The sequence below is a fragment of the Corvus moneduloides genome, chromosome 13 (assembly GCF_009650955.1).
Source record: "Corvus moneduloides isolate bCorMon1 chromosome 13, bCorMon1.pri, whole genome shotgun sequence".
NCBI classification, from domain to species: Eukaryota; Metazoa; Chordata; class Aves; order Passeriformes; family Corvidae; genus Corvus; species Corvus moneduloides.
Genome location: NC_045488.1, coordinates 14,338,020 through 14,352,103, shown reverse-complemented (window position 1 = coordinate 14,352,103; position 14,084 = coordinate 14,338,020). Strand labels below are relative to the sequence as shown.

Below are 14,084 nucleotides of genomic sequence, written 5' to 3'. Positions count from 1 at the left end.
TGCATTTTCAAGTCTTTATGTTCTGTTTTGGGGTGACAACAACATCGAGTTGTCCTTTAGGTCAGAAGTAGGGTGTTTTTCAGATAGTTCTTCATGTAGGCCAGAACAGTAGTTCAAAGATTGTAGTGACTTGTGCTTAAATGCACATCACATTTTGCCCATTTCCTGTCTATATGAGGATAACTAGGAAGAGAATAAGATTTCCCTCCCAATCTCAGATATTTAGCTCTAAGTTCGTCAAACTGCAGCATGTGCATTTAAATACTTTCCTCAGACATGGGTTTACTTTTTGGTAATGAGGAAAGAAACTTTAAACAAATGTTGAGTATTTTGGTGGTTTTGTTAATGTTTTTTTTTTTTTCCCCAGCAGTAATCACGGTTTCCCCCACTGTCACTATCATCCCATGAAATGTCATCTCTCCTTAAACTATTTGCATATTGCTGTAAAAGTTAATCTCAGTTGATTGGAGGGAAATCCTTCCTGACTCTGCTCTAGCGTTTTTGTAGCAAAGACGATTTTCTGTTTGGGGGAAAAAACTGGCCTCATAATTCTTTTCTTCCTCACTTGTGCTGCTGTTCTTGTTCCCCAACATGTTAGAATCCCCCAGGGATTATGAGCATTTTAGATGATGTGTGTGCCACAATGCACGCAGTGGGAGAAGGAGCTGACCAGACACTGCTTCAGAAACTCCAGATGCAGATTGGGACTCATGAACATTTCAACAGCTGGAACCAGGGGTTTATCATCCATCATTATGCTGGAAAGGTAACATGGGAAGTCTTCACTGAATTCTCTGTAATGTATTTATGAAGAAAGAGAATAGTAATGAGAGGAAGGGGGAAGCCCTGCCAGAGGGCTGGCTTAGTTTTACACAGCCAGATTATCTCAGGAGACAGTGTCCCTTAGTGCAGGGAGCTTAGGACAAAAATGCCATAACAAATGGCCCTTGCTGGAGAGACGAGTCTGGGCCTTGCTGCTCTCAGAGCCACAAATTAAGTGTAATGAATGAGTGCCCCATGACTTTTATTAATTGTGATCTCATTTGTTTATTACAGTAGCAGTAAATTTAAAGAATTCAGATATAAAAATTGTTTAGGTGATGATACACCAATAAAACTGGAAATATAATGTACAGTTCTATCTTGTTTGGGTTTATTTCTCAGTATTCATGGTTTTCTGCAGTTAATAACAGTAAATCCTTACTATGCAAAAATTTTTCTTAGTAAAATTTGGTATTAAATTCACTTGTCATATTCCATTCACTAATTCCATACTTTTTAAAATTTGAATTTAAACTGAATTTATACATAAGGATGACACTCCTTTGTTTGCTGTGAAGAAGTTTAATAATACATGCCAGGATTTAGTGCTCATTGTAGTATCTAAGTTTTACCAGACTAACCAAAAAGTACAGAACAGCAACTGATGAAGACAGAATTTAAATTTTCTTTAATTATTGGGTTCTCAACTTACCACAAACAATCAATTTCCACCTTGGCCCAGGTATCTTATGATATGGATGGATTCTGCGAGAGAAATCGGGATGTTCTTTTCATGGACTTGATTGAACTCATGCAGAGCAGTGATTTGTACGTAAGCAAAACTTGCTTCAAGCTAGGAATGCCGTGGTGGTTCGGAGTGATGCAGAGGGCCTGACTTCTCTGCTTTGCACCTGGTGACCTCCTTTGTGTAACAGTGCAAATAACCCATGGCTGCAGTAGAGCAGCATCACTTAATTATCCTGACTTTCATTTTCTACAAATTGGACTAAGGGAGGCACTGCAGTGTCAGAATCAAATACTGTAATGGCAGCCTTTGTTTTGGCCTCAAGCAAGGCCATCAGTGCTCTGGCATCTTCTCAGAAAAGGCACTGTTTTGACAAACAAAGTAACATTTTTTTCTGATCTACTTTAATTAATTGATGCATATTTTAAAAGATATTTTAAGTGCATTTCTTCAAGTCTTCTAGAAGTCTGGTGTCATGTCTTTCAATGCTCACTAGAATAGCAAGGGGTCTCTGTGAGGAATGAGGCTCATGGAAAGTACTAATCTTAAAATAGATTTGATATAACTCAAGATTAATAGAAATGGCTATTTATATTCTGCTCAACTATCAACTTCTACAGCATATTCCTTGACATGCCTGCATTGAATTGTCTTTCTGTGCCAACCCTATTTTATGAATTTTTTCCTAGGCCTTTTATAAAGGCTCTGTTTCCTGAAAATCTTCAAGTGGACAAGAAGGGCCGTCCTACTACTGCAGGCAGCAAAATCAAAGTATGTCTCATTTTGCAGTGTTGGTGTGTGTATATGTGGTTGTGTGTTTGTGTATGAATAGCTAAATAAATAAAAGTATTTACTTTTTTTTGCTGTCTAGACTTTTTAAAAGATAGTAGGAGTATCTTCATGGCAAAGCGATGCATTGTTTCAGCATTGTTAGAATTGTTCTGCCCAGCATCAGTGTTCATTAAATGTTGTATTCAGCTGCATCCTATAGCAGTGAATTTTCCAAACCAGCAATTGATAGTACTTTCATGTGCATAATGAATGAGCCACCTCACTCAGCCTCTTGATGTCCTAGTTAACTGCAAGTAACTGGTCTCTCTACAGTGCAGAAATGCCTGATCCAACACCCACCCAGTCAACAGAAGTCTCTCTACTGACCACAGAGTGCCTTGCCTAAGGCAGCAGGTGCCACAAGGCCAGGGTCTGTTTGGAGACTGATAGCAGAATACACACTTAGATTACACATGATTTTGCAAATCAGTATTTTACCAACCTCTTTTCTCACATTTCACCCTGACAGGTTCACTTGATGCATTCGCTCCATATTTTCATATAGAAGCTCAAATGTATTATGTAGCTGGCACCTTCTATTTACTGATAATTTTTTAATGAGGTGCATATTATCCCAAGGCACGTTGATTGTTGGAGAAAGACCAAAGGCAACTGGATCTAGCCAATGGAATCATCAGCAGAAGGTTGATAACTGTAGAATTCCCTCAGGATTTACGCTGTTCAGCTCAGATGCAATGGTTTTCCTTTGTTTTACAGAAACAAGCCAATGACCTTGTTGGCACTCTGATGAAGTGTACACCCCACTACATCCGCTGCATCAAACCCAATGAAACAAAGAAGTCTCGAGACTGGGAGGAGAGCAGGTATGGATAAGCAGAGCGTGTGAGGAGAAACAGTGCTAAAGGTCAAAAGAAGCCACAAAAAGTCGTAATTTGTAATTGTACAGCCTACAAAGAGAACTACATTCTCTTAAACCATCAGAAATGAAACCTGGCATGACGTCTCCTAAACTTTGAAGATAAGTGGTGGTCACTTGGTCTAAATCAGCACTTAGTGTATGCAGCTCTTGGCTTTCCTTCTGCCAGTTATGATAATCAACATTTGCATGAGTAACACAACCAGTACATACGCAGTTTTCCATGTAGAATTTGCACACCAAATGTATTGTGATCACTTCTAACTTTATGCTTTGAAAACAACTTCTATTAAGAAGCTAAAAAAACAGTAAGGTATCTGTTTTTATGTATCAAACTTGCCAAAAACTCCACCAACAATGGAGAATGTTCCTGTTTTACTTCTTGAGTTTAATTGGCCAACTCCTTAAAAAGAATTGACTGGAATGTCACATCAGGTGATTATATAGACATTAAATAGATGTCTAAATGATCAGTTTGGCTTATCACATCTGTTTTAAGGCATCTTTAACTACATGGTGCTTATAGCATCTTCTCTGGAAAAGGTGCTGCTCTTTTTGCACTGGGGTACGTGCTCAGTAGGGTGTGTAAACTATGTGGCGGCCTAATGTAGGTAGCATTTATTACTATATACCAGGTAAAATTGCTGATAAAGCAAGTGATTATTTTTATCACGATGAAACAACTTGCAAAGTCTGATAAAAAGCATTCTTGGACAACCCCAGCAGAATTCCCTTCCTGCCTTTCTAGCAGATCAGCACAGTCATATGCAGATGGAGAGCAATTACAGAAGCCATTGGGATTGCACTTCAAAGTCTCAGTGAGGGTTTGGCAGTAAATGCAGACCCTCTTTAGCTTTTCCACCCTGAAAATCCTACTGTGCAGCACTTAATTTTCCACTGACACTGGGGACCAAAAGAGGAAACTAAGTGGTCCTGGGAAAAGTATTTATAAAACTTAGTTAAAAATTGAGGGGCTTTTAAAATCTATCATTTGCATATTGGGAAACAGGCCTGTTATTGTGGAAGGTGTTGCTAGGAAACCAGTGAAATAAATACAATCCTAGTCCTGAGAAAAGGACAGCTTTCAGGACCTTTAGGAGCAAAAACAGGCAAGATTTTTTCTTGTTTTCCTGTAATGAGGATGTTGTGTTATCAGTAGCTGCTGTATTTGCCAAGTGAAATACAAAGGATTGTATACTATCAACCTCAGACAGAAATGGAAGTGCTGTTTATAATGGTAATCCTTCATCCCTGTTTAAAAATCCCAACATTCTCCCATTTCAATCTGTGATTGCCCATCTAGGACTTCATTGTGGCACTTAGTGACAGGTGTAGGGAAAAGAAATTTATATGCATGTGACAATTCAAAGTTAAGCTTAATATTGTTGTTTCTCAGTTTTACTGTGAAAAAGATTTGAGGGAAATAAAAAACATAATTGAGTTTATGTAATATTTTGCTGATTGGTTGATTTTTAAATTTTTTTGTCTTGCATTGTTTTCTTGTGTGGTCAACATAATGCTGCATCATACATAGGCTGCCTTAGTGTGATGGGAGTAGCAATTTGCTTATTAGTAGCAGGTTACTAGACCGTGAAAATGTAACTGAAAAAGGAAAAAACTCTTTCACAAAGCCTGTCTTACTTCATGCTCAAGGAACTCCACCTTTCTGCTGCTGTTGAATAACTCCAGAATATTTAGCAGTGAAACATAGGCCTTGTGTAATATCTAAACCTTGTATAATACCTTAGTTATTCCAGAAATTGGGGTGTTCTTGAAATGTGTTTTTGTTCAGGTCCTGGCACAGCCACTGCGACTTGTATTCAAAACTGCTGCATTAGCTGAATTCCCAGACCCTGACCTGCTTGAGGTTGCTGCCTGGAGGGAGATTTTCAGTGTGCCTTTTCTCAGAAAGGAAAGGAAAAAAACAGAAAAATGTCTCAAATTCTCTGGTGCTGGACAGTGATACTGGCAGGACAGTAAGAAAATGGGAGTAGTACTGTTGCTCCAGTGCATTATTCCAGATGTGAACAGGAGAGAAAGCTATAAACAGGAAAATGTATTTTTGTCCACCAACTTTGTACTGTACCAGAATTCTTGGAGTGGGTACAAAATATACTTTATTCCTTGAACACAGCAAGATTAGAATCTGTAGTATTCTTTATTGTAAGCTAAAAGAGCAGTATCACTCATCATTTAGTAAAACACCTCTCAAAAGTGGTCTTTAAAAAGAAAAATAACTGAAGAGATTTTGTCATTTGTAGCAAGAGATTTCAAAAGATTTTTCCCTTCATACTATGAGTCATTGAAAAAAAAGTCTCGACAAAAAAATCAATGGGCAGTACATTTTATATTCGAAATTGACTTTTCAAAATAGCTAGAGAATTAACTGAGAGTGTTTCAGGATTTGAAAAATCTTTTGTAAAATCAGAGAAATAGTAAGCAAAAAAAATTTAAATGGCTTCTTACACGCTCACTTTTAAAAAATTATATGTAAATAGATGCTCTTTTATATGCTGTTTGTTAAACTTGCAGGACTAAAATCTTAACAACTCTTACATTTCAGACTGAAAGCTAAAGCTTTTATACTTTGCCCCAACAGAACAGCAACAGAGTGAAAAACTGACATTGCTTCTTTCAGCACATGACTTAGATTAGAAAATTAAGGAAAGGCAAAGGACGTCAGTAACTGAAATTCTTCAAATCAAATTACCAAGCATTAAGTAGTAGACTAGCAGGATATGTAAGAAGAAGCATAAAACCATAAATGTGCCACGGGTTTAGAAGGAGGGAAAAGTGCAAAAGCTTTTTTGTTTTGCTGGTTTTCTGCTTTGCATTTCATGGGCACATACTTGTTCCCTGGTTAGAACCTAATTGGAAGTGTTTGGTGTGAGGCAACTCTGATGGTGTTGGGATGATGCTGCTTCAGTTCCCATGTGCAGCAGAGTTCCTCCACAGCCATTAACACTTTCTGTGGGACTGGTACTAGCTCAGCTTTTGTTTGTCATTTAAAACGTGCCATGGATGAGTCATCCATTACTGGCTTCAGCCAGTCTTGTGCTTATGCTTGAATCCTTCCTTTGCAGCATGGTAAAATTAGGAGGAATTCTAGCTTTTCATCAGTATGCTGACCTGGCTTTCTTCTTTCTGATTCTTTGTGTAGTGAAAGTATGGCATCTGGGGCTTTTTCCAGCCATCAGATTTGGTCTTTTCTCCATAACAACAAGAAAAATAAAATGTTACTGTGTTGCTGTTTGAGCTATGTAAAGCATAGGAAAAACGTACAGTAAGAGAACACAAAACAATTTCCCAGCCCCTTGGATACCAGCTGTGTAACAGTATTGGTAATATTTACTTGGCCTTTTATGGGTTTTATTATTACCTAAGAAATTTATACATAAATTACTTTGGAGATGGGAAGTTAAACTAGGAAAAAATGCTAAGGTAAACTTGTTACTTATATTTCTGTGCTCCAGTCTACCTGGAATGTCTTTCCTACCATGCAGTGGGCAGTGTCATGTGCAAAAATAGATTCATTTACCTGTGCATGAATTTTAGCAATCAGTAGTTAAACATGATTCATATGTTTAAGAATACCTCAATCCACAAGTATGCTGAAATAAAATGGATTTTAAGCCCTGCATTGTTTTTGTCCCCAGGGTAAAACATCAAGTGGAATACTTGGGTCTGAAAGAAAATATTCGAGTAAGAAGAGCTGGCTACGCCTACAGACGGGTTTTCAAGAAGTTTCTGCAGAGGTAGGTAACACTCGTTCAGAAGCATTGCTGTAAACAACAGCACATTTGTTTACATGATGAGGAGGGAACTAAGAGGCTGCAAGTTTTGAAACCTTCTCATTGCCCCCTACCCCTTTCTCCACATGTGCCTTGCGCAGTGATCCAGATTACACAGAGATTTTGAAGTGCTTTAAAGCCTGGCTTTGTGTTGTTGAAAGTACTTCATTTTTTCTGTAAACTTGCCTAAGGCCTCAGTATTTGTAGCGCTATGAGAGGCTTCCTCAAAGTTACAAAGAGTTAAAGGAACCACTGCAGTGCTGAAATCTGAGTGTCCACCTGCAAGCCCTTGTCTAAAATGTTACTGCTCCACGGCAGACAGAAGACACGTAAAGAAATCCATGCCTGCCATTCAGCCATTGCAGTGTAAAGAGTAACCTTAGCGTACAGTGCTCGTTACCCTTCCACTAGGGTTCCACCAGCTGGGAATGGGTGCAGCTCAAACCTCTGCAGCTGCTCACTGAATGAATGAAAGCAAGTCAGAGCTCTGTAAGGTCAGTCCTGTTCTCAGTGTCTTAGGACCAGCTGTTAACATGATTAACTACCTCCACTAGCTAATGAAATCCTCTTAAATAAGAGCAGTTTCAAGATTTATACAACATTCAGCTTCTGTTTTTCAGAAGCTGGAGACATACAGCTAATAAGTGCCCAAAAAAGGCTTTATGTCATAAATCAGCTTTTGTTGGAAGTCGTTGCATTGAATTTGAGAGTATAAAATAAAAACCCAATCAGTTTTTGAAAGGAGTGGAGTATAATTAATCAGACAGCACAGAACAAAGCCATTAGTAATACTTCATGATAATACCAAGAATATTCTGATAATGTAGTAACTGTCAGACCTAAAATCTCTGAAAGTATGGACTTAATTTTCATTATAAAACAATTTAAAATTCCTTTTTCTTCATGATCTTCAAGCCCAGACATATAAACATGAACATGCTACAAGCTATGTTACTTAACACAGACTGTTGCTGAGACAAATAACAGATTTATACTGTGTGTTAAATCTAGTCTGAGCACAGACTGTGAGAGCTCTGCCCAAAGGAAAGTTACGTGATACTTCTGGATCCACAGGCAACTGAAACTCTTCTTTAGGGAATTCATCCTTTTGTTTCAGATTAATTAGCTTTGTTAAATTTAACATTTTGTTATGAGTAAAACTCTTCCTGCACCCTTTCCATTCACAGTTCCTAGCATCCAGAACAAGCTCTGTTCTGACCCCCTGAGTCAGTGTGAGTAAAAGCGGGCTGAGGCATGGGATGGACAGGAAATGCATGCTTGTACACTTGTTTTCATTGGGCGTTCCTTGGCAGCTCCATGCAATTGGAGATTGCTGGGCTGAATAGACTTTTATGTACAAAATTTACATTTGCATGCAAAAAGCCACAGCCACTGAAAAGGCCTGTGTGTTCCCAAGCATAACCAATCTGAAAGCTGAGCTCCCACTCCCTATTTAGCCATCAGACCTAACTGCTTACTTACTGTAATACATAACTGGGGGCAGTCATGATTTGAAATTGTTTCAGAAGCATGTTAAGAACACATTTAGTACTTGTGCTGAAATAATCTGCAAGATCAAATTACACAAGCTTGACAAACATGGATTCATGAAACATGACTGGTTTCATGGGAAGCATGCACGAGGACACTGAAGTGCCATTGCTAAACAGCAGTGAACAGTAGGAGTTATCACGTTATCAAACTGAAATGCTTAAATAGTGCATGCCATAGAATAATGTTTCTTCTGCCCTGTAGACTTGTCACACCAGTAAAATGTATGAAGTTAATTTGATGAAAAAGGAGAATTTCAAATCTATTCTTACTTTGTACCCAAGAGATTTACTTGTATTAAAAGGGCTTGAATCACGTTTTTCCCTGTGCCTTCCTTTACAGCTCGGGAGATGTAGGAGAGAATTTGTAGCATGCTGAAATGTCATGTCACAGTCTCTTGTGTGGAAGGCAGCAGTTTCAAACACCTTTATTCACCTTGGCTCCTTTACCTTCAGACTTGGTTAGACCTACCTGTACAGCTGCACTGTTGGCAGTACATGATGAGCCTGCAAAAGAGGCTGGTAAATAAATGAGCTGGGAGTTACTTTAACTTACAACTCCTTACTGCGTTGCATCTGTTTATCCCATAATACTGATACATCACATAAATATGTAAGTGTACACATTCTGTCTAAACATAGATTGTGTATAATACGCTGCTATATTTAAGGTGGTGTAAGAGCTACTTCATTACACCATACAGCAGAGTACCTGAGCATTTGTTAACTGAGAGATTTGAACATGAGAACATCAGTGGTTTGAATCCTACTGAATTATTCAGAAGTTACTCTCTCTCGATGCACCTTCTATTCAAAGGTGTTTGGGTTTCGTGATATATTTCTTTTTAAGTGTTTGCTATTTCTGTTTGTGTGGCATTGTTAAATTGCATGACACTGTTTCTGCTTCTTGGCTGGATAACATTTTAGATATTATGATAATGGGTAATCAACATTCCTTTAATGTATTTTCCACCAATTCCTTGTGTGATTTTTGAGAACATTTTATTAGGAGTTGCCTAAATCATCTTAACAACTTGGGAATTACCACAAACTGACCTTCATACTTGATCACTTTTTTCATGTGTTGAATACTTTTACTAATAAGTGTGATATAGTTTACATAACTTAAGTATGCCTAAGGCATTAAAAGGAAATTGTCAAGAGTAAAGAACATAAGATTTTGGGGAGAAATTTGTCTCAACGTATTTAGCTGTTCTCTAGTCTTGTCAAAGAAGCCTAAACAGCTGCTGCCAGAGAAATTACTTACCCATAGATATGCTGGGGCAGCTAAAGCCCAGCAGTGCTCCTTTGGTGGGCAGTTGAACAAGGCATCTTTGTAACTCCAGCCTGGCAGTTCCAAGAGCCTAAGTGAGGCCTGGAACAGTGGACAGTTTAAAAGGGGCTGCAGCCCTGGCATCCACTTAATTCTCAATGCTTACAGAGGACACCATGAGAGAGAAGGCGAGGTGTTTCTTTCTGTCAAAGACATGCTGTTAGAGCCACTTCCCTGCTCCTTCCGGGCCCTTTGTGGGGCCAGTTCCCAGCGTGCCCTCAAGGTAGCACCAACATCACTGTTGCTTCCTTCTTGCACCAGAGGCCAAGCCAGAGGCTTCCTGGGATAGAGCCAGGAATTGGCTTCTTGCTAAATGCAGCCCAGCTGTTGAACAGGTGGGTTTGAGCACAAACTGTCACTTGCTCAGAAACAGAAAAGATGTTTGTAAGAATAAGACAGACTGAGAAGGCTTGAGTGAGAAATTGGATGTGTGCTTGGGAATCAGTTTAGAATACCAAGGATTTAGGTACTCAAATCTGGACCACAGGTCATTGCTGGTGAATAACCTCCCCCTGGACTTCAGCAGATTCCAGCAGAACTTTCTGCAATTAACTGCTGCTTACCAGGTAGTAACTTAGCATCTGGAAATGGGAGACTTGGGGGCACCGTTGTCCTTCTCAGTTGTTTGGTCTCACTAAACAGGAGACATCCTAATACCGTGCATCTTCACACACACCAAGCTCTGAGTCCTGCTGCCATTGCCAACCTCTGCCAGGGTAATGCTGGCCAAGAGTCAGTGGTGTTCTGCTGCTGCTGTTTGACCCCAGGTTTTAATCTCTTCTCCTTGGTGGTTAAGGTATGCCATTCTGACCAAAGCAACCTGGCCCTCGTGGAAAGGAGAAGAGAAACAAGGAGTCCTCCACCTGCTTCAGTCAGTCAACATGGATCCTGACCAGTACCAGCTTGGGAAGTCCAAAGTCTTCATCAAAGCTCCAGAGTCTGTAAGTGTGCCAGAACACAATTCTTTAAATATGCAACTGTTTGCTGAAATGAATGTCCTGCCCACTCAGAAGCTGAGCATGACACCTGCTAAGGTGGGGGAAGTGTAAAAATCTAAGACAGGCTGGGCACATCTGTCATAGAGGCTGTGTAAAAGGCACACTATATAAGGCCACTGCAGGGTTTTGGCACTTAATACAAAGAGAATTAAATGCATCAAGAAGAGGAAAAATGGGTTATGAAGATGCTTTGGTATCAAGAACATTGGTCCTCTTCTCATAACAAATGCTACTGATGAAGGTAGAATAGTCCCCAGGGATGGTAAGGATATGTTACACAGCATGGAGTAAATCAACATTCCAGAATGACTGCAACTTGAAATTCCAAAGAGAATATTAAGGAGGCATCACAAGGCTGGTTTTATCCTGTAGCTACTAAACCATGCAAAATCTGTTGGAAAGAAGTTTTCTTACTTTGCTATTCAGGAAAGTTGTTAAGGAAAATCTGTGCTCTCCTCACCCTCATGTATTCCTGATACATCAGAAACAATGGGGCTTAGTTTGTGTAGCACGTCGTGCAGTTGAGCATTGATTTCTTGGTGCTTAATCTGAAGTTACATGCTAGAACAAAAGCTGAACACTTGCATGGCTACCATTTGCTGTTCCAAGAACATTTTTCTCTGTAGAACGGTAGTAACTCAGGCAATGACACTGCTGTGTCCAATCACATAGGAAGATATTTGTTAAAGGACAAAAGAATGCTTCTCCAAGTCACAATAGAAATTTTGTTGTTTTTAGCATAAATAGGGTAAGATACTGTTCAGGAATAATGGGATTTACATTCCTGCCCACATCTGAGAGACATGTTTATACACTACAGCATAGAGTGCTCAAGATGTTGGTTATTACAATACTTAAGGTGCATATTGGCAGAGCAGGAAACTAATGTGGGATTGATCCTACTTGGTCATTACAACAACACCCGGCTAATTCTGAGGGAGTGTGAGCTTTACCTGCTTCTCTGGAGCACAGCTGTGATTTGAGCCTTACCTGCATCTCTGGAGCACAGCTGTGATTTGAGCCTTACCTGCTTCCTCTGGAGCACAGTTGTGATTTCTTTCTGGAGATAATTGGGAGTTTTGTCTTACGAAGTCAGTGCAATTTCCTGGTGTCTGTCTTCTGTTTAGTAGCCAAGTGGCAAGTGCTGCCATGGGGTTGATGGATCCAGTTCCCCTTCAGTCAATTAATAATCTATACCCCAACATCATGTGCTACAGGTTCTTTTCAGAGGAAGACGTAGTCCAGTGGAAGCATCTTCCCATCCTGATGCATTTTTGTGATGCTAAGTCCTGCTTGCATGGATATGCCATTTAATGGTGTATCTGTGAGTTTTACTGAAGGGCAGTTCTGCAGCTTAGGACAACATGAAGTTGACTGGAAATTTTTGGGGGGTTGTGTTTTGATTTTAATTTAAAATAATGCTTTCAATTACTGTATATGTTTTCTTTAATTTTTTTAATGCCGTGAAATCTATTTTTAAATAAGTACCAAAAAGAGTTTGGCTTTTTTTATTTTAAGTAGAAAATGTTTTTGTGAACTGAATATTTTAAAGCTTGATTTATAGATTTTATTAAGAAAGATAATCATCTTTCATCTTATATTACTAAGGTACTGGCTAGGGTTGTATTGCTTTTGAGAAAAATAATCTTTTAGATGGTAAATGAAATTTTTTCTTTCTTCCACCAAAAAGAGCACCTGTTGTGGTTAATCAGATAAAAATATTTTATTTGCTTGCGAGTGTAAGGGGAGGCTTTACAATACATATTTTAGGAAAGGGCTTGTGCAGTATCTTTATTTCTATAGGTTAAGAACTGTATTTTAGCTCAGTGATTTAGTTGAACTTCCTTAACGGTGACCTTCAGCTGCAGATGATAGATTATTTTGCAATTAGCATTATTGTTAGAGAAATAAATGGGGAGTGCTCAGGAGAGGACAGCATCAATATTGTCACTGTAACCTGAATTGCAGGAGGGGTTGGTCATGTCCCTGCTGCAGCTGAGGATGTTTTTGCACCAGGAGCTCTCGTGCCTGTGCTGAAACCCCAGCGAGTCCTTGTGTTCGGGAAGAGATTTTAAATATTTTTTAAAATAAGTTTGCTGTAGATGGAGAATTGCCAACTGTGAAATAAGGTTTTATGGGTGGCAGAAAGAAGGCTTCGTTATTTACATTTCTATCACACACCTGAATAAATAACTCTGTATGGGAGCAAGTGAGGTTCTGTGGAAATGGTTTGCACCAGATCGAGTTTCCTTTTTAAGATCAATATGAACAACAATATTTTTCTAGATTTGCATGGGTTAGAGCAGCAAAGTAAAAAAAAAAAAAATCCTAAAGCCCAGGTTTGCTTCTCCATATACCTGTTTTTACTAATTTTATCTCTTGAAAGCTAGGAGAAAACTTATACACAATGGAGGGAAATAATAAGCAACAGTCATGTCAGTGAATTGATTGAGTGCTGCAATTTAGCCAAATGCTTATGCTCCTGATAAGACAAAAACCCCATTTAACTAAAGTATGTAAAAGGCTATAGTGAATATGCTGCATCCTGCAAAAAAATATGAAGTTGTTCTAATGCATTAAATTTACATATATTTAGTAGGACCTGGGAAATTCTCAAAAAAGGGGATGCACCTTCCATTCCTGTTTTAATAAAACAGTATTTTCTCTTGATTTATGACATTTTAGACCCAAAAATCTTACTATGACATACTTCTGAATTATAAGGTCATAGTTGCAAGTCCTGCATCCAGCTGACAACCTTTGGGGGTGAGAAAGAATGGAGCCAGGGGACACAAGGGTATGAAATTCAGCCAGGGAAGAAAGTTGCTTGTGAGCAGTGCGTTATGTTACACATTGCACAGATCCCCACAGACATGGTAACATTCTGACTAGAGAAGTAGGAATTTTGGAGAATGTGTGGATGGAGGCTGAAGAAATGGCCAGTGGAGAACCTTGAGTTGCACCAGTAGCATATCTCAGGGAGAATCCATGTTCCTCTTCCTTCATCATGGGGTATGGAACTTAATGGGTAGACTGGTAAGAGCCACAGCCACTCAAGCATCGGAGATTTCTTCCAGAAAAGGTTACCTTAACATTCCAATCTCACATCCCACAGTTGTGGAAGAGGCACCAGCTTGGATCTAGAGTGAAATGTACTGGAGAGTTGTTGAAAGTAAAATGCAGCTTTTTCTTGAACT

General features: G+C 39.1%; 1 protein-coding gene across 5 annotated transcripts in view; it reads left to right on the top strand.

Moving 5' to 3' along the window:
• MYO1E (myosin IE) overlaps window positions 1–14,084 on the top strand; it is a 110,898-nt gene that overhangs the window by 85,891 nt on the left and 10,923 nt on the right. For all 5 annotated transcript variants that reach the window (XR_004242801.1, XR_004242802.1, XM_032123012.1 and 2 more), the window contains exons 14-19: window positions 599–766; window positions 1,505–1,590; window positions 2,197–2,278; window positions 3,056–3,162; window positions 6,872–6,970; window positions 10,686–10,830. Coding sequence is in view for 3 of the 5 variants with exons in the window: in XM_032123012.1 (XP_031978903.1) it covers window positions 599–766; window positions 1,505–1,590; window positions 2,197–2,278; window positions 3,056–3,162; window positions 6,872–6,970; window positions 10,686–10,830 (687 nt within the window). In the remaining 2 variants the exon portion in view is untranslated. The remainder of the gene's footprint in view (window positions 1–598; window positions 767–1,504; window positions 1,591–2,196; window positions 2,279–3,055; window positions 3,163–6,871; window positions 6,971–10,685; window positions 10,831–14,084) is intronic.